This window comes from Mchenga conophoros, linkage group LG15, assembly GCF_057382185.1.
Source record: "Mchenga conophoros isolate Kocher_MC1m ecotype Shallow Benthic linkage group LG15, M_conophoros_male_GT1.1, whole genome shotgun sequence".
Classification (NCBI taxonomy): domain Eukaryota; kingdom Metazoa; phylum Chordata; class Actinopteri; order Cichliformes; family Cichlidae; genus Mchenga; species Mchenga conophoros.
Window position 1 is genome coordinate 8,879,460 of NC_140540.1, and position 19,634 is coordinate 8,899,093.

General features: G+C 39.4%; 1 protein-coding gene across 3 annotated transcripts in view; it reads right to left on the reverse strand.

The window, feature by feature from the left end:
* LOC146557705 (scavenger receptor cysteine-rich domain-containing protein DMBT1-like) overlaps positions 1–18,565 on the reverse strand; it is a 57,692-nt gene extending 39,127 nt beyond the window's left edge. The window contains exons 1-13 of one of the 3 annotated variants that reach the window (XM_085247822.1): positions 18,543–18,565; positions 18,285–18,362; positions 17,970–17,996; positions 17,535–17,846; positions 16,136–16,423; positions 15,707–16,021; positions 15,341–15,631; positions 11,516–11,806; positions 8,752–9,066; positions 6,272–6,586; positions 5,639–5,938; positions 4,423–4,728; positions 2,766–3,080 (exon numbers count right to left, since the gene is read on the reverse strand). In XM_085247822.1, coding sequence (XP_085103948.1) covers positions 2,766–3,080; positions 4,423–4,728; positions 5,639–5,938; positions 6,272–6,586; positions 8,752–9,066; positions 11,516–11,806; positions 15,341–15,631; positions 15,707–16,021; positions 16,136–16,423; positions 17,535–17,846; positions 17,970–17,996; positions 18,285–18,336 — 3,127 coding nt within the window. In that variant the 5' untranslated portion in view covers positions 18,337–18,362; positions 18,543–18,565. Of the gene's footprint in view, positions 1–2,765; positions 3,081–4,422; positions 4,729–5,638; positions 5,939–6,271; positions 6,587–8,751; positions 9,067–11,515; positions 11,807–15,340; positions 15,632–15,706; positions 16,022–16,135; positions 16,424–17,534; positions 17,847–17,969; positions 17,997–18,284; positions 18,518–18,542 lie in introns of those variants that run through there. The other 2 variants (XM_085247821.1, XM_085247823.1) reach the window with 2 other exon arrangements.
* Between the last annotated feature and the right edge of the window lie 1,069 nt (positions 18,566–19,634).

The following is a 19,634-nucleotide window of genomic DNA, read 5'->3' on the forward strand; positions in this document are numbered from 1 at the left end:
GGAGTGGGTCACGAACAAGAATTTTTTTTTTAATTTTCATTGTAAGTGGGATAAAGCACTTAATTAAAAGTAGTCTAACATAAATGTAAATGCTGTAATTTGATTATTTTAATAAACCATGTAACTTGGATGGATTCGATGCTGCCGTGACCACAGTGCTCACGTCTGCTGTTGCTCACAGTGGTCCAAGGGACCGCTCAGGGAGTTTGTGTGTTCGTTCAGACACATGAAAAATTAGAGGGAACATTGCACACGGGTGCTCACAGACAAACTATACAGGGAGTGCAGAATTATTAGGCAAATGAGTATTTTGTCCACATCATCCTCTTCATGCATGTTGTCTTACTCCAAGCTGTATAGGCTCGAAAGCCTACTACCAATTAAGCATATTAGGTGATGTGCATCTCTGTAATGAGAAGGAGTGTGGTCTAATGACATCAACACCCTATATCAGGTGTGCATAATTATTAGGCAACATCCTTTCCTTTGGCAAAATGGGTCAAAAGAAGGACTTGACAGGTTCAGAAAAGTCAAAAATAGTGAGATATCTTGCAGAGGGATGCAGCAGTCTCAAAATTGCAAAGCTTCTGAAGCGTGATCATCGAACAATCAAGCGTTTCATTCAAAATAGTCAACAGGGTCGCAAGAAGCGTGTGGAAAAACCAAGGCGCAAAATAACTGCCCATGAACTGAGAAAAGTCAAGCGTGCAGCTGCCAAGATGCCACTTGCCACCAGTTTGGCCATATTTCAGAGCTGCAACATCACTGGAGTGCCCAAAAGCACAAGGTGTGCAATACTCAGAGACATGGCCAAGGTAAGAAAGGCTGAAAGACGACCACCACTGAACAAGACACACAAGCTGAAACGTCAAGACTGGGCCAAGAAATATCTCAAGACTGGTTTTTCTAAGGTTTTATGGACTGATGAAATGAGAGTGAGTCTTGATGGGCCAGATGGATGGGCCCGTGGCTGGATTGGTAAAGGGCAGAGAGCTCCAGTCCAACTCAGACGCCAGCAAGGTGGAGGTGGAGTACTGGTTTGGGCTGGTATCATCAAAGATGAGCTTGTGGGGCCTTTTCGGGTTGAGGATGGAGTCAAGCTCAACTCCCAGTCCTACTGCCAGTTTCTGGAAGACACCTTCTTCAAGCAGTGGTACAGGAAGAAGTCTGCATCCTTCAAGAAAAACGTGATTTTCATGCAGGACAATGCTCCATCACACGCGTCCAAGTACTCCACAGCGTGGCTGGCAAGAAAGGGTATAAAAGAAGAAAAACTAATGACATGGCCTCCTTGTTCACCTGATCTGAACCCCATTGAGAACCTGTGGTCCATCATCAAATGTGAGATTTACAAGGAGGGAAAACAGTACACCTCTCTGAACAGTGTCTGAGAGGCTGTGGTTGCTGCTGCACGCAATGTTGATGGTGAACAGATCAAAACACTGCCAGAATCCATGGATGGCAGGCTTTTGAGTGTCCTTGCAAAGAAAGGTAGCTATATTGGTCGCTGATTTGTTTTTGTTTTGTTTTTGAATGTCAGAAATGTATATTTGTGAATGTGGAGATGTTATATTGGTGTCACTGGTAAAAATAAATAATTGAAATGGGTATATATTTGTTTTTTGTTAAGTTGCCTAATAATTATGCACAGTAATAGTCACCTGCACACACAGATATCCCCCTAAAATAGCTAAAACTAAAAACAAACAAAAAACGACTTCCAAAAACATTCAGCTTTGATATTAATGAGTTTTTTGGGTTCATTGAGAACATGGTTGTTGTTCAATAATAGAATTATTCCTCAGAAATACAACTTGCCTAATAATTCTGCACTCCCTGTATCTTTCTTGGCTACCTCAAAGCACATTGTGCACTGTCGGTCTTGTGTGCTGCACAATAACATGTAATATTTAGTAGTGGTGGAACTTGTGGTGTGTTTTGGTACAAGAAATAGTGAGCCAATGTGTGACATAACGACAGATGTAGAGTCAGCGAGGAAGAGAGCAAGTTCTGCCTATTCCAAAATAAAAAACATAAATGCATATGTTCAATCGACCACAATCGTAGACAATTGAATTGACACAGGGGGAAGGGGACACAAAGAGTGACAGAAAACAGCACACATGATGAGGGACTACAAAATAAGACGGGAAGTACAGAATAGAGAGAGACAGTTTAGACACACAGACAAAAAGGGAAACAAATGGAGAAGAGACAGACTACATACAGGGAAATGTCTAAAAAATTAGACAAGGAACTAAGAACTACAAATATGAATAACTAAACTAGGACGCACTTGAAAATACTAATTGACACAAAAGGCTAAAAATGTAGAAAGAAACCCACCAAATAATAAACCCATAAAAAAAAAACCCAAACTAGGGAAAAAAACAGAAACCATGAAAATGAGAGAAAGTGAGTGTAATCCCAGTGCCTGTTTGAAGACAGATTAAATGGCAGGGTTAAATCTGAAAGAGTATCTGTTTTGAAGTCAGTACCAAATCAAAAATACAGATTCATCTGCTCTGGTGACCCCTTGGGAAAAAAGAGAAAAAAAATTAAGTGCATAAATCTCAGTCATTATCTGTTTCAAAGTATGATCAGTGGCTAACAACTTGTAATTATTAACCAATAAGCGTGTAGTTTACCAGTTACCCTCCCACCACCACCACAGTTGGTGACATCACATCACAGCAATAATTTATACTGTTTGTGATCTCGTAAAAAATTATGTTTGAATTTTGAACATAATAATAAGGATTTACCTGCACAGAGAACACCAGCATCATATTCATGCCCGCAGGTTGCTCTTGTAAAACCTTTGACTGAGCATTGCTGAAGAGATGTCACATTGCCGAAACATGAATTGCTAGCCTCCACCACTGACCCACTGCCACGGCCAAAAACAGCACCACCATGAGCTTTCACGGCACGTCCACACTGCAGCGACTCACACACTGCTCCAGCTTTACTTAGAGTCCAGTCCGTGTCACACACTGTGTGCCACTGGTCATCATGACGAACCTCCACTCTTCCAGAGCACTCATCATTACTGTTAACCAAGCGCACCGCCAAGCTTTCTGTGAAGGCAAATAAACTAAATATGTAGCCACAGGTATGGAAGAATGACCAACAAACAACTGTGATGTATTTAGGTATATTGTACACCGGTTAAACTCAGAAGACAATATTAAACTTTTTTTTTAAATGAGAAAGAACATTTAAGCTGCCAATATTACTCTTTGGCATTTTTCATATAAAAATTCTGTAAACATTTATGTAAAAACAGAATTCAGTGATTAATTCATATTTTATTCACAATACAATCTTGAAAATATCAAATGTTTAGCCTGAGAAAATGCACAATTTTAACATCACAACTTATAATCTAAACATTTTTATTAGTAGAGAACTTGGAGTATGTCAAATAAAAGTACTAATAGTACCTGGAACCGCTGAGGATGTCACTTTGACCATATAGAAATTAATGTAAAATCACAACTGCTGCACCTGGTTTGTCTAAAAACATGATTGTTTACACACTTTTTGTCATGAAAGCTGCTCAAAATTAAGACAGAGCTAGCTAGATGTGATTGACAAATAAATATATAGGGTCCTGTAGCCACATATCACCTGTGGGATGCAGAGCCAGGGTACAGCAGGATAGTACAGAGCAGGGGAGTGTGTGCCCAAATGTGTGGAGAACTGGCTGGGTTTCTGGCTGATCTCAGCAACAGAAAGCTGAACTGAAAAGACTATTTATTTACCATTATTACTGCTGATGCTGGAGGGGCTCAAAATGACTCCTGCAACCAGTTCTCATTTTAAGAAATTCCAAGTGTATTTTAAATTTGACTACAACTCTAGAGCAAGTTGGAACAAGGCCATGTCTTCTATGAACGGTCTGTAAACATTTGCAAACTAGGAAGACCAGTTGCTGGACTTCTGGGAGAGAAATGAAGGAATGAAGAAGAAGGAAGCAATGAAGCTTATGTGCAAAAGAATAGCATACTACATTAGCTGTAGTATGGTGTTTAGCACTGTCTCACTGAAATATACATGGAAACAGATGTCATCTTGCTGGAAGCATCTGTTTCTCTCAAACTTGTATCTGGATTTCAGCATTTTTGGTGTTTTGCCAGATTTTCAAGCTGGCAGTTTCATGGGCATTAATGCACCCTCATACTGATGCTGTTGCTTGAACTAAAGACTGATAAGCAGTGTGGTCCCTCACCTCTTTACTTCACAGGACACAGCTTGTTTTCCAAAAAGAATTTCACTTTTTGATGATGTTAAATTCTTTTTAATGTTCTATTGTGAATCAAATATGGATTTGGAAATCTTTGCATTTATTCTTTACTTACATTTTTAAAAAGATCCAAACGTTTTGTTTTTGGAACTGGGTTTGTATGTTTTTCTTACCTGTGCAGAAAACACCAGCCACTACAGTGTTGTTGCAAGTCCTGTCTGGATATGGATATGGTCTTTGTTGACACTGATTCAATGTAGACTCTTTTCCATTGCATTCAATTTGATCTGTCCAGGTCTGTCCTGTACCAGGGCCAAGCTGAAGAAGCTTATGGGGCCTCCCACAGTCCAACTGTCTGCACACCACTGCTGCATCATCGATGTCCCAGGATTCAGCACACACAGTTCCCCACTGGCCTTTATTGAAATACTCTACTCTTCCATCACAACGAGTGGATCCACCGGCTAATCTCACATTACCTGGAAAGCAGAGTTGTTATATAAATCTAACATAAATCTATAAATACAAAGAAAAATGCAAAGAAAAAATACAAATGAATCATATCACCAACAGACCATTTTAGACTTAATCAGCTATGATTTCTGCATCATACAGATGGAATATGTTTTACAGCATCAAAAATGACTCAGAAATTGCTCTCTTCATAGTTTCAATGTTGCTGACCCTTGGCTATATTACCCTCACTGGGTGATCAGTGCATCATCAGATCAATAGCATTTACCATTGTAAGTGGTTAATATTCATCTGTTGTCTCACATTGTGTTTGCTAAATGCTGGTAATGGTGAAATCACTTGTTAGGCATAAAATAATTTGCCATATTGCATTTGTTCTACCTAGAAGTAGACTGTCCATTTACAGGTATCAAAAAGGTCAAGTTGACCTCAATGAGTAAAGGGATTAATTATGTGTAATAATAATTTAGAGCAATTCAATAGCAAAATTGTGTAAAGGAACGGTGACGAAGAGAGGAAAACAATATAAAAACAAAGGTTCAAAGATGCAGCTTCATGCTAAATCGTAGTGGCCAGCTAGCTGACTGAAACATGTGCAGCACTGAAGCACAGCCTATTTACAGCATCTTATATGGTCCAATTCTTTTGTGTGTTCGTGAATAGTCTGTGTGTGCTTTGGCTGGCCTAATCCTATTGGTCTTCTCTCTGTATATGCACTGCTATAGCACACATATGTGAAGATAGTGACATAATTTATAACTCGGGTTGTACCTGATTAACACATGTGTTTAGACTACAAAAATATTGATTTGATGGTTTGCATCAACAGTTTAATTGGAAAAAATCATACTTGATCTGTTTGATAAAGAACTTCATGGATTCATTTTCTTTTTGAAATATAACATCAAGTCTTACCTGAGCATACCACAGAGGCCTCTTCAATACCTTCGGTGATAGATCTGGTATAGTTCCTAAATGTGCACTGTGTGACAGAGCTCTCTCTACCATTACAGTGGATCTCATGTCCTCTCAGATCTTCACCTTGACCAAATGGCCTTGAAATCTTGACAGGATCTCCACAATGTATCTCTCTGCACACCACTGTGGCTTCATTCATTCCCCAGTTAATATTAAATGCTGGTGACCAGTGTTCACCATAGTGGACCTCCACCCTTCCTGAGCACATGTCAGTCCCATTGATGAGTCGAATGGTAGCTACAAAGCAAAGAGGACAAAATCAGCAATTAGTTGGTGCCTGAAAATTGCATTAATTGAAATCCATACAATATTCTCACTGATGTCATGGAAATAACTGTGATATAAATTGTGGTGGGCCGTGGACTGTGATGCTGTGCAGATGTACCTGCACGGCATCTGCAATGCATCTGTGTTAAAACATGGGGAATCAGTGTTGTAAGTTGGTGTAAGTGTGGTTGCAGCCGAGAGCTGCAGCCACATATAATAAAGATGGCTTTAAACAACAACCTCTGGAAGTCATATCTAAAGATTAAAAAAAGACACAATATTTAATGACAAAATAGTTTTTACCTGAACAAATCACTCCTGCATCTTCCCTGTGTCTGCACGAAAATCTTCCAGAGGGGCGATACCTGCAGTGCCCAAGGGACGTCTCATTACCCAAACAGTTGACAGAAGAATACCAGATCACTCCTTGGCCTTCACCAAAGAAGGCATTAGATTTTGCTCTCTGAGGTGTTCCACAGTCCATGGCTCTGCACACCACCTCAGCCTCTCTGAAGTCCCAGTCATCATCACACACTGTTCCCCACCGGCCGTCATGCAGAATCTCCACTCGGCCAGAGCATCGGTCAATGCTGTTCACAAGCCTTATTGGTGGTTTACCTGAGGGCACACGTTAAAGTATTAGCAATGAATATTTCAATCTCTTACTCTTTTTTAAATCCAGTATTATCAGATTTTTAAGGATATCTTCAACATGCTGTATGCTGATGAGTGTCCATCATTATCTGAAATGCAACCAAAAGATGTTAATGGCTGTCCCCCTTTTCAGACAATAGCTCATACTGGACAGTTCGTATGTCCAAGAAACTTTAAAATGTGGTTAACTTCAGCAACAGGTGTATTTTAACCCAAAACACAGTCTTTCACCAAATGTAACCAGGAAATTTTGGTGCTAAAGCTCAGGTCCATTTACTGCTGATTTAACTGAGGAAAAACATTCAAGCATTAACAATATAAATTACAAGCTGTCAAATAGATCCCATTAAGCAGTTTATTAAGAACTCAATAGCTTCTCATGAGGGGCCGTGCTGACATCTGCTGCTCTCTGGCAGAAAGCACCATGGCCCTCCCGTGTTTTAAATGCACTTTAGAACAGCACGCAGCAGCACCACATATGAGCGTGTGGAAAAAGGTATGGGGTCTTCACACCGCTGTTCTCTGTGCCTCCTCAGGGCAGGGGGCTGGGAGGAGGAGTTAGCCATCTGATTGGGGTCTAGGGATGCTGGGCCTCCCTGCACCTCCCTGGAAAAAGGGTAACATCTCTTGGGTCTAGGGGCAAATTACCCCTCTAGAGGCAAGGGGTGTCTGTGTCCCAGTGAAAAGTGAAAACCACAGTTGTAAATAAAAGTATTGCTGTCATCACAGTCGTGTCCAGTGTATGCATAACGGGTCAAACGTTACACCACATTGGGTGAGTGCCAATTATTTGTATATGTTTGCATGAGGGTGGGAATGCATGTTTGTGTCTGTGTGTGCCTGTTTGTCTGTGTCTATATGTCAGGTCTTAGACTCCACCTCTCTGGACATATCTCAGGCCCCCCCAGATGTGGGGACCTATCACCCCCACAAAGCTCCCTGTCGGTGGCTGATGCCCTCAGATGTTGGTGCGTTTCAGGCAGAACCCGTGGGCACATCACTGCAGCCCCCCGTGGCTTCCGCACCAGGACTGCTGGGTGACCCAACATCTGGGGCTTTCCTCAGTTCTTTCCAGGAGGGTGGGGCAGTTGCCCCTCCAATGGTCTTCCTTGGGCTCTCGCGCTCTGGGGGGCCTCTAGATATTTGGGGCCTGGATCTCCTCCATGCCTGCTTCATGTACACATGGGTGCTCACAGACAAACTATATCTTTCTTGGCTGCTACCTCAAAGCACACTGTGCACTGTCGGTCTTGTGTGCTGCACAATAACATGTAATATTTAGTAGTGGTGGGACTTGTGGTGTGTTTTGGTGCAAGAAATAGTGAGCCAATGTGTGACATAACGACAGCTGTAGAGTCAGCGAGGAAGAGAGTAAGTTCTGCCTATTCCAAAATAAAAACCATAAATACATATGTTCAATCGACCACAATTGTAGACAATTGAATTGACACAGGGGGAATGGGACACAAAGAGTGACAGAAAACAGCACACATGATGAGGGACTACAAAATAAGACGGGAAGTACAGAATAGAGAGAGACAGACTAGACACACAAACAGAAAGGGAAACAAGTGGAGAAGAGACAGACTACATACAGGGAAATGTCTAAAAAATTAGACAAGGAACTAAGAACTACAAATATGAATAACTAAACTAGGACGCACTTGAAAATACTAATTGACACAAAAGGCTAAAGATGTAGAAAGAAACCCACCAAATAATAAACCCATAAAAAAAAAACCCAAACTAGGGAAAAAAACAGAAACCATGAAAATGAGAGAAAGTGAGTGTAATCCCAGTGCCTGTTTGAAGACAGATTAAATGGCAGGGTTAAATCTGAAAGAGTATCTGTTTTGAAGTCAGTACCAAATCAAAAATACAGATTCATCTGCTCTGGTGACCCCTTGGGAACAAAGAGAAAAAAAAGTGCATAAATCTCAGTCATTATCTGTTTCAAAGTATGATCAGTGGCTAACAACTTGTAATTATTAACCAATAAGCGTGTAGTTTACCAGTTACCCTCCCACCACCACCACAGTTGGTGACATCACATCACAGCAATAATTTATACTGTTTGTGATCTCGTAAAAAATTATGTTTGAATTTTGAACATAATAATAAGGATTTACCTGCACAGAGAACACCAGCATCATATTCATGCCCGCAGGTTGCTCTTGTAAAACCTTCGACTGAGCATTGCTGAAGAGATGTCACATTGCCGAAACATGAATTGCTAGCCTCCACCACTGACCCACTGCCACGGCCAAAAACAGCACCACCATGAGCTTTCACGGCACGTCCACACTGCAGCGACTCACACACCGCTCCAGCTTTACTTAGAGTCCAGTCCGTGTCACACACTGTGTGCCACTGGTCATCATGACGAACCTCCACTCTTCCAGAGCACTCATCATTACTGTTAACCAAGCGGACCGCCAAGCTTTCTGTGAAGGCAAATAAACTAAATATGTAGCCACAGGTATGGAAGAATGACCAACAAACAACTGTGATGTATTTAGGTATATTGTATACTATTTGAATTTAACCCTTGTGTGGTGTTCGTATTTTTGTTACTCAGCCAGTGTTCATGGGTCTGGTGGACCCGCTAGAGTTTTGGCTTTCCAAATTAACACCATCAAACAATTTTATGTTAAATTACTCAACAGATGTTTACTTCATCCCAATTACAAGACATATGAACAGCAAACATGGTTAATTTTTTCCCTTTACCTTTGTTAGATCACATTTATGAATTAATGTGCTTCTCGTTTTTCTTTTATATAAAATGTTATAAATAAATCAGTTATAATCAAGTGGAGTGAGTGGAAAGACACAACACATTTACACGTGAAAAAATAATTAATTGTTTAATTTTTCTTTTGAAAAAAACTGAACACGGGTCTCACAGACCCGAACACCATACAAGGGTTAAATTGAGAACATGTACAACTTTAGAAAATATTCACTTCTTTTGAGTTTTATGGCAACATGTTCCAAAAAAGTTGGAAAAGGTTTGTTTTCCACCAAGTTTACCATTCTGTGCATCCCCTCTTCTCTTAAAAACAGTCTGTAAAGATCTGGGAACTGAGGATACCAGTTTCTAGACTTTTGTAATAGGAATGTTATTCCAATTTTGGATGACATAGGGTTCTACCTACTCAAACGTCCTGAGTCTTCTGTGTCATGTTTTGTGATGCTTAAAATGTTTTCAATTGGTGAATTGTCTGAATTGCAAGCCAGTTATTCAACAGTATCTATGCTGTTGTAATGAAGTTTATTGATAAGTTCAATAAGAAACACCAATGGTCTCACATCTTTCCGCTCCCAGGTGCTGCCAGCTACATCTAACCTTCACATCACTCCAACTTTTCCATGCTGTCAAGCGCTTCATGACATCACTAGTCTAGTTGGATCACCTTTTCCCCAGCCTTCTCGAGGCCGGTCGGCATTCATGCTGCATACTTTAAATCTCATTGCACCTCTCCTTTACAGTCTCCTTCGTGCAATCGTGTCCATGTCTTTGTCACGTTCACACTATTAGATGCTCGCATCTTGATTCATGCTCAATAATCTAGGTAAGTAAATGCCAAAAGGTTGATTCTGTTCATCTGGATGTGGCATTTTCAGTGGGAGAAACGTTTTGTCACTCATTGAAGGGGCTTCTTCAGTCTCAGCTGACTGCAGGTTTCCCCAACCTTATAAACAGTACATTTGCACAATGACTGAAACTAGCCAACCGAAAGAACAATGGGTTGTGAGGTCAGTTACTTGATCATTAGTATGCAAATTGTCATGACCATTAATCAACAACCACTGATCAAAGACCGTTGATCATTGATCAAAGACCATTGATGAAAGGCCATGAGCGCCATTCACAGAGAGGTGGGGAATGGCTGCAATCATAGCATTGTAAGATGGTGAAAGATGTACCCTTAGGTCTTCTTGACTCCCCGCTCAAACCAGCGTTCCTAATGCTAATAATTAAAACCCTCAACCTTTTCCATTAGTTTAACAAGCCTCTGCGACTGGCAATTGTCTGCTTACTGATTCTACTAGCCAAATCCAGGCTTTTCACTCATCTTAAGCCATCTCAAACTTTCCCCTCTCAGATCAAAAATCAATTTGTGCACCTTGTGGCAAGTTTCTGGGCACTTTAGGCATCTTAGATAATAAAATCCTGCTGAAATTTCCGGGCTCCCCATCCTTTAACTTCCTCCCCTGTTTGGCCATCTAAATCTCTTTCGTCAAGTCATTTTGCCTTCTTTCAAGTCATGTGCATTTACTTTAGATTATTTATTATGGCTCTCCATGCATTTCTACTACTTTCTGTCATTTTTTTTTCATGGATTGGTACTAGCATTGGTAATAGTTATTAGGAGATGTCCTCCTGAGTTTCTGCTGTTTCCTGTCCATCACCGGAATGATTCAACCATACTTCTTATACGGTAAAATTGGCAATACGTGCATCACAATATTCATGCCATTATAGGACCATCTCCCTTGGCTGCTGCTCTAATGGAGGATCCTGTTGCTGTAAAACCTATATACACATTTCACCATTTTTGATCTACTTCCACATGTGCCAGTTTCATAGGCATTCATGCATTCAGGCATTCATATTGATACTGACGCTCATTCTATAATGAACTAAACAGGGTGCAGTTTGTTTTCTAATAGAAATTGAACTAAATGCTGATAACAAATCCCTCTCCTCTTTATTTGGGAGGACGCAGATTCCATGTTTTCCCAAGAAAATTTCAGATTTGGTATTTTTATGTTCTATTGTGAATCAAGTATGGGTTTATGAGATGTCCAAATTATTACATTCTGTTTTTATTCATATTTTACACAGCATAAAAAAAATTCAGACTTGCGTTTCCATGTTTTTCTTACCTGTGCAGAAAACACCAGCCACTACAGTGTTGTTGCAATGAGATGGTTCTATTGGACACTGAGTCAATGTAGACTCTTCTCCATTGCAATTAATTTGATCAGTCCAGATGTTTCCTGTACCAGGACCAAGCTGAATAAGCTTATGAGGCTTCCCACAGTCCAACTGTCTGCACACCACTGTTGCATCATTCATGTCCCAGGATTCAGCACACACAGTCCCCCACTGGCCTTTATTGAAATACTCTACTCTTCCATCACAATGAGTGGATCCACCGGTTAATCTCGCATTACCTGGAAATCAGTTGTTATATTAGTGTAACAAATATTATTATATTATATTACTATACATTAAATCTAACTTTTGTTTTTTAATTACATTAATTTTTCTTTTCTTTTCTTTTTATCACACAGACTGTCATGGTCTTGGTTTAATGTACCCAGTGTTTGGAGTTTTTCTTGTGTTTTTGTCATTTTGTATTATATTTAAGTCCGCTTTGTTGGTCTTAAGTTTACTCTATAGTACCACTGCGCATGCGCGTTTTACCCATATTCTATCGCAATATTTCATTTTCCTATCATTGCCCAACATTACACCGGTATTACTGTGAACGGTATGATATAGCGCAGCCCTATCCTGGGGTCTGCATTTGGGTCCTCCCTTCCTGCCTGCCGCACCCAGTTTATGACAGAAGATCATGACCACACTATGGACCCAGCAGACTTAATGTTCGGGAGTTTTGAGGAGTATGCATGCCAAATCATCTTTCTGCGGGGGCGGTGGATCATTCCGACCCACGAGGGAGAGAAGGAAGAGTGCCAGCAAGAGGTCCGCAGCCTGGTACATTCCTGACTCCAGCCAACCTGGCAATAGCACTTGCCGCTAGTTTTGATCCTCCATCCCTCCAAAGGGAGGATCTCACCGTCAACGCCTCTGCCTCAACAGCACCATCCAGCTCATCCGCCACTTGTGCACAGTTCCCAGGAGGAAGCGGTGTTCACGCCGTTCCAAGTCTCAGCCAAAGACAATTTTTTCTTCTGAGCCTCCACGTCCTGTGAGTAACACTGCCTCATCATTGAACACTAGTTTTAAGTCAGCATGCCTACAGACTCCAGCTCATATGGGTTGAACAGTGCTGGACAGTTTGTAAAATCTGCACCGGAGGGTTATTGTGACTGTGTTTCTGAGAGTGACTGTAATTTCAGGGATTCCTGTGTTTCCAAGCTTGAAGTTTCTGAGAGTAATTTTGTGCCTGTCCTGGAAACCAGTGAGGTTTGCGTCTCAGGGCTCACTAATGTGCCAGGTGATGACTGTACTCGTGTGCCTATCAAGCATAAAACTGACTGACACACAACCAGACTGCAAAGTACTAATTACCACCAGTAGTGGTAATTCTAAAGACCCTCCTGTAGCAACGATGGTTAAGGTAGCCAAGGAGGCTTATAGCCATGAGCAGGCCACCTCAAAGACTAAGTTCAGCTTTCCTGAGATAACTTCTCCCAAGACTGCTAGTTCTAACCTGGAGAGCTTAAGAACAGCAGATTTTCTAAGGCCAACCAGCTAGGGCTGGGCCATATCATACTGTTCACAGTAATACCGGTATAATGTTGGGCAACGATAAGAAAATGAAATATCGCGATAGAATATGGGTAAAACGCGCATGCGCAGTGCCTTTGTTTTCATATGCACATGGTGGAAAAAGCATGGCGGCGACAGAGAATGAGAAGGGCGAAAGCGGATCGTTGACAGTGCCCCCTATAATCCCATGTGCCTTATGTATGAATTCTGGTTGTGTTTACTGACCTCGAAACGATTTTATGTGGTACACGGTGCTCGAAAATCTGTCAAATGTTTTAGTACAAGCTTGATGGATTGTCGGAGCATTACGGCTATCATAGGCAGGAGCCTCGCGGAGTGATACGTACTGTGCTGCAACATAATATTACTGTATTGTGTGTGTATAACGTCTTTTTAAGTTTTGTGGATATTAGACATGGTTATGTCGGCCAATTTCCACTGGAAATGCCTTTTGGTTAAACTGTCAGCAAGGAATTTGCATTTGCACTGTTAAATTTTTATATAACTTTAATGCACATAAAAAACATCTCCTTGTGTCCGCTGACGCCTCTGGTGAGCCCGTACATCCATCACCTGCACCACCACCTGCGGCTTCCAGAACTTCTTTTGGCTTTAGCAAGCAAGCAATTTATTTATATAGCACTTCCAGACAACCGCCAGCTGAAAAGAAAGTGCCTCTTTGGATTCATGGTTGACCCAGCTCCTCGGTTTTGTTTTAGACTTCTGCTGCTGGGATTTTGATTTTGTGGACTCTGTTTTCCTAAACTTCAGCATTTTTTGTTTTAACCTCCTAAGACCCGAACTCTTCCACGGCATGCATTTTTAATTTCTCTTTGATATTTGGGCATATTGGGACCCAATGAATGTAAAAACAAAGAATCACCAGATTTTTTCTTTTACCCGATTTTTGTTCCTAAGAAAAATGAGAGCTGAGGATGAGGATATTTGTTTAAAATTTTGATGGAACAGTGGCAGCATAATGTCCTCGTAAGTGGATATCAGGCCCTTGTAGAGCAAAATTTAATATTTTGGTCTAGACAACCCAAAATCTGATGTCCACGTATGTGGGTGCCAGGTCCTAAGAGGTTAAACTCTGTTTTTGTTTATTTCTGGACTTGGTTGGCATTCCTTTTTCAGCAATAAAGCTGTTTATGAGTTTACATTTCACATCCTGGAGTCTGCATTTCGGTCCTCCTTCCTGCCTGCCGCACACAGTTTATGACACAGACATAAAGCCAAAAATCAGCATAGTTTGGTAGCGACTGGGATCTCAAACTTGCTCATCTCTATTGGCTCCCCATTGTTTCAAAAACAAGGAGAAAAAGAAAACAAAGAAGCAAAAGATGAAGACACATAAACAAAAAATAAACAACATTAATATTAATATCAAGATTTTTTCTTTCCATTCTCAAATGTTAAGTTTGTGAATGAAAAATTAAAATAACTTTAATATTTTGTTTATTAAAAAGGATAAGGCCATGTCTATTATCTGGCGCCTTTTCCCCCTTTTTCTTCTAAATTTCATTAAACCTAATGGTGGTGGTTAGTATAAATGTGCACATATAAAAGGGGACTCCTGTGTTCCCCCTTCTATGTATCAAAAATGCTACAAAGTAAGTCATGAAGGAAAAAAAGAATTTAACAGTGTGTTGACAATGTTTGACTGCTAACTCTACTGGTTTGTGAATATGACCTCATGACTTAATGTGTGGCTGAGGTCTAAACAGAAGCTGTCCTTTTTTTTTTGCTCTTTATTTTATGTTTTATTTAGCATAAAAAAAATCAGCTACTTTTGATTGAGTTAATTTCAACATGCTTATCACTCAAAGTGGTCTGCAGAATTCTATAATCAGTCTGCTTAAAATTAAGCCTAGATTGATTGATGTAGACATTTACATATTTTCTTCTCCTTCCACTTCACAATTTTTCACTTTTGTTGATAATAAAAGTAGTTAAAGCGAAGGGGTTGTATTACCCTTGCTGGCTGATATTAGTACATTGTCAAATGAAATAGAATTTAGCATTGTAAGTGGTTAATATTTATCTGCTGTCTCACATTAAAGTTGTATTTGCTAAATGCTGGTAATTTTAATAGTGAAATAACTCTGTGACCATGCATTAAATAATTGCCATATCACAAGGTAAAACTAAAGAATGCACATAGGCTAGTCTTTTCTTAATGAGCAAACATGACCTTTGTTATTCTTGGAAAGCACTAGAGGAGCATATCTATAGTTTTTGTCTCTTACCTGAACATACAAGAGAAACACCTTCACATGACCCTCTGTGTTCTTGCAGTTGACACTGGCTGATAGAGTTCACATTATCAGAGCATCTACTTGTGAACCCTTGCAGTGAGCTGTCACCAAAGTAAAAGATGTCCTTGGAATTTTTTGGATCTCCACAGTTGAGCTCCTTACATAGGACTGCAGCTTCTTTAAGGCCCCAGTTATTACTACAAAGTTTCCCCCATCGGCCATCATGGAAAACCTCCACTCTGCCAGAACAGCTGTCAGTTCCATTGATCAATCTGACTGTCTCTGCAAAGCAGAATTTGGGTTTTTAGGATTTTCATTAAAACTCAGGTTTGAAACTCAGAATACATCCTGTCTTACCTGAGCACACGACACCAGCATATTCACTGTGGTTACAGTCATATACTCCAAAACCTTTGTGAGGGCAGTCAGCAAGAAACATCTCATGACCAGTGCACTCCATCTTATCCAGCCAAATCTGATCTTGACCTCTCCCAAAGTAAGTCTTATATTTGACAGAGAGAGCATTCCCACAGTTCATCTCTCGACATGCGACAGTTGCTTCTTGCATTCCCCATCTATCATCACAGACTGTTCCCCATTGTGAACTATAGTAGATTTCCACTCTACCAGAGCAGCGATTAGTCCCATTCACCAGCCGAATGGGTTGACTGTCTGTTAATTTAAAAAAAAAAAATTAAGGGCAAGTTTTTTCAGAAATGGCAGATTCTAACAGTGTCACTTTTACAATTAATTACTGATAGTTTTGTGAGCACACGTGTGACTTACTTCCACAGACAACAGTAGCATCATCACAACTTTCATTGACTTTTAGAAGTGAGCACTGTGAGACAGAGGTCTCATTTCCAGAGCAGATGGTTTTGATTGCAGGCAGGGCACGTGCATCTCCAAAATACAATGTCTCAGTCTGAGTGGGTGGATCGCCACAACCAGCTTCTTGGCACACAACATGAGCTGCTTGTTTGCCCAAATCACTGCAAACTCGTTTCCACTGAGCTTCGTGGTAAATTTCTACTCTGCCATTGCAACGAGTTCCATTGACAAGCCGCACATGTCCTATAAAATATATAAAACTAAATGGTTAGTCTATGACAAATAACACTGTGAAAAAGTATGAAATCCACTCTATGTATTTCCTAATAACCTTAAGACTATAGACAAGGGAGAACATTTATAGCTAATTTTATAGCAAAACTGAATTCAGTTATGAAAAGTGATATTTTCCAGTTTTTGGTTCCAATTAAGGGGAATACCTCTCTAAGGGGAAGTTAGTCTTTCAGTATATTATTTTGATAATTTTTAGGTTTATTTGGGCAGGACCTGTTTAATTAAGACCAGCATCAAAACTGGTATTTTTAATTGACATTAAATACACAAAATAATTGTTTGTAATCAACATTAAACTTTTAAAGCAAGAGTTCTATACTCGCAGCCTTTTTAATTAAAAAAGAATGGGGTTAATGTTTGAAGAAATGTCACTAAAGTTGACTGGAAAGATAAAGAAATTCCCATTACATTTGACTACATTTTAATATACTGGCTCAAATTCTTAAGTTCTTTATTCTTGGGGCGAAACATATGGTTACGTTACGTTACGTTACGCTACGTTACGTTACGCTACGTTACGTTACGTTATGTTACGTTATGTTATGTTCCAGTTTGGATTCAGGAGACAGACACTATCTCTACTTTTAAGATTAAAAACTTTCCTTTTTGCTAAATCGTATAGTTAGGGCTGCATCAATGAATCCTCCCTTATGCTGCAATTGTCAAAAGCTGGTAGTCAATTTCTCTTGACAATCACGTGTGCTGCAACTTGTTTTCCTGAAGCCATTCCTCTTGGAAGATCACTGCTCCCACCATAACTAAGGCTCTGCTTAGATTTTTCTCAACATTCGGTCTGCCCAGAGTTATTCAAACCGACCAAGACAGCAATTTTTAGTCAAAACAGTTTAAGCAGTCTTTGCGACTCCAGCTGACACATCCTTATAGAAGTCTCAGCTTCTACCTGCCGACACTAGCTTAAGAGAATATTATATTATACTAGACTGACAAAGTTCTTAAAATGTGTGTATAAACAAAAATAAATAAATGAATACATATCTTACCCTGTGCATGGGGTACATGTAATGTACAACAAAATATGTCAAACATTATCTAGACGTACCTGAACAGACCACTCCTGCATCTTCACTGTGGCCACAGTTATTTTTCCCAAATGGTTTGTGCTGACACTGAAGGATGGAAGACTCATTCCCAACACACTGTACATCATCCAACCAGATCTCATCCTTTCCACGTCCAAAGAAAGCATCGTTTTTGGCCTCCATAGCTGTCCCACAGTTTAGCTCTCGACACACCACCTCAGCATTGGCCATGCTCCACTCATCATCACAGACAGTTCCCCAACTGTCTTGGTAGAAGACCTCCACTCTGCCAGAGCAACGCGAAGGTCCGACCAGCCTAATTTTTTCACATTCTGGATATGAGAAAAACAAAACCACAAAGGATGTTCAATGTTTTACCTAGACCTTAAAAACATAAAGGCAGTTTTTTAATGGAGAAATCCAATTATCTTAATATTCATGGGTTATTTACTGACCTGTAAACTGCAGCAAACTCAACAGGCCTGCAGCAGAAATATATAGCAAAGTAGTCTGATTAAATCTGACAGGAGATGTGAACTTAGATACAAAATAAAACTCTGTGTTAACAGTCTACACTGTAGTCAGACCTATGATTTGTTAAATATATTATAAATATGGAAGACAAAAGGATCCTGGATAGTTTTAAACTGATCCAGTAAATAAACTCCCACTTCTCACTCATGATACTAACACACAACCAAACCATGTTTCCACTCAAGAAAAAATATGTCCACATGAAGTCAAACTGAGAAAAAACTCCAGTAACTCACCAAGAGACAAGTGAAAAATAAATTGTTGTTTTTCATCCAAAATGAGGATCATATTGTGTCTTCAGTGTTGGTCAAATGCTGTAAAACATAACAGTGAATTTGAAAAATGGCTTTACATCTCTCCGAACCCCCTGTCTTTAGAAAAGCTTTGTTTAATCTTTTTGTTTTCACCAAAAGCTGATAATACAGTCCTCTTTAAATTCACAACGACTAGAAATCTTTTAAAAATGAAATCAGTATTTGTAATAAATTGCTCACCCTAAGGGTGAGCCGATGAACAAAAACCCCAATGAACAAATTCCTTGCTATAAATCAAACTCTAGCTGGACTTGGATTGCAAACTGGAGAGATATTGACATTTTGATCAATCATTAAAGACAAGTTGATGAGTGGATTTTGTTTTTCACTAAAGCCTACATATACTATTTTTTTAAACAGTTATCATATTCATCATAAAGAGAAGCAACATTTTACATGATGTTGCAAAAGATAATGAAAGACAATAAGAACAAGAATGATAGTGCAGCTCTCCACCAAGGTGGCTCATTCTCTGGCAGTTTTTACTTTGAAAGGAATAGTATTTGTATAGCATATCTTATGTACAGTATATAAAATTTAAAAAAAAACTTTGTTGCCTTTGTTCTTTTTAAACACGAGTACTATGTTATGGAGCATAAACAAATCAAAGTGCAAGTTTTCGTTATTTGCCCTGTTTGAAACTCATTTTAATATACTTACCATAATTTTAAAAATAAACAGTTGTCATTTTTTATGTGAATATACTACATATGTAGCATTCATTTCATTGTTTATAAAATTTGTTTAAATGTTTATTTTTGGAAATGTTGCCAATAAAAACAACAAAATAATTTTGAATGAAATTTTAACATTTTCTGACCTTGAAGAAGAGGTCAGAAAGAAGTAATGCAATGTTTTGAATCCTTATATATCATTCCCTATATGCCTATATGTTGTCAGTACAAGCAATGGCATTAGGTAATTCGTTTGGAAGATCTCTATATACATTACTATAACCTTCAGAACAATCACTTGACCTTGAAGGAGAGATCAAAGGTCAAATGTGACCTCTTACTTCTGGTATTGGTACTTTTTGGTACTTTTTATATGCTAACAATACACAGTTAAGTTTTTGTCAATAGCCATTCATTAGGTTAACCTTGAAGATCGTATTGAATGTAAGGTAAATTTATATTGATTGTTAAGATGACCCCACTTTACACCCCTACAAAATGTTGGCACAATTTATTCAAAACTTTGCAAGTTGTCATGTTTATAGATAGAATGAGACACACATAAACATGCACACATGCAACAGCTACCAAGAACATA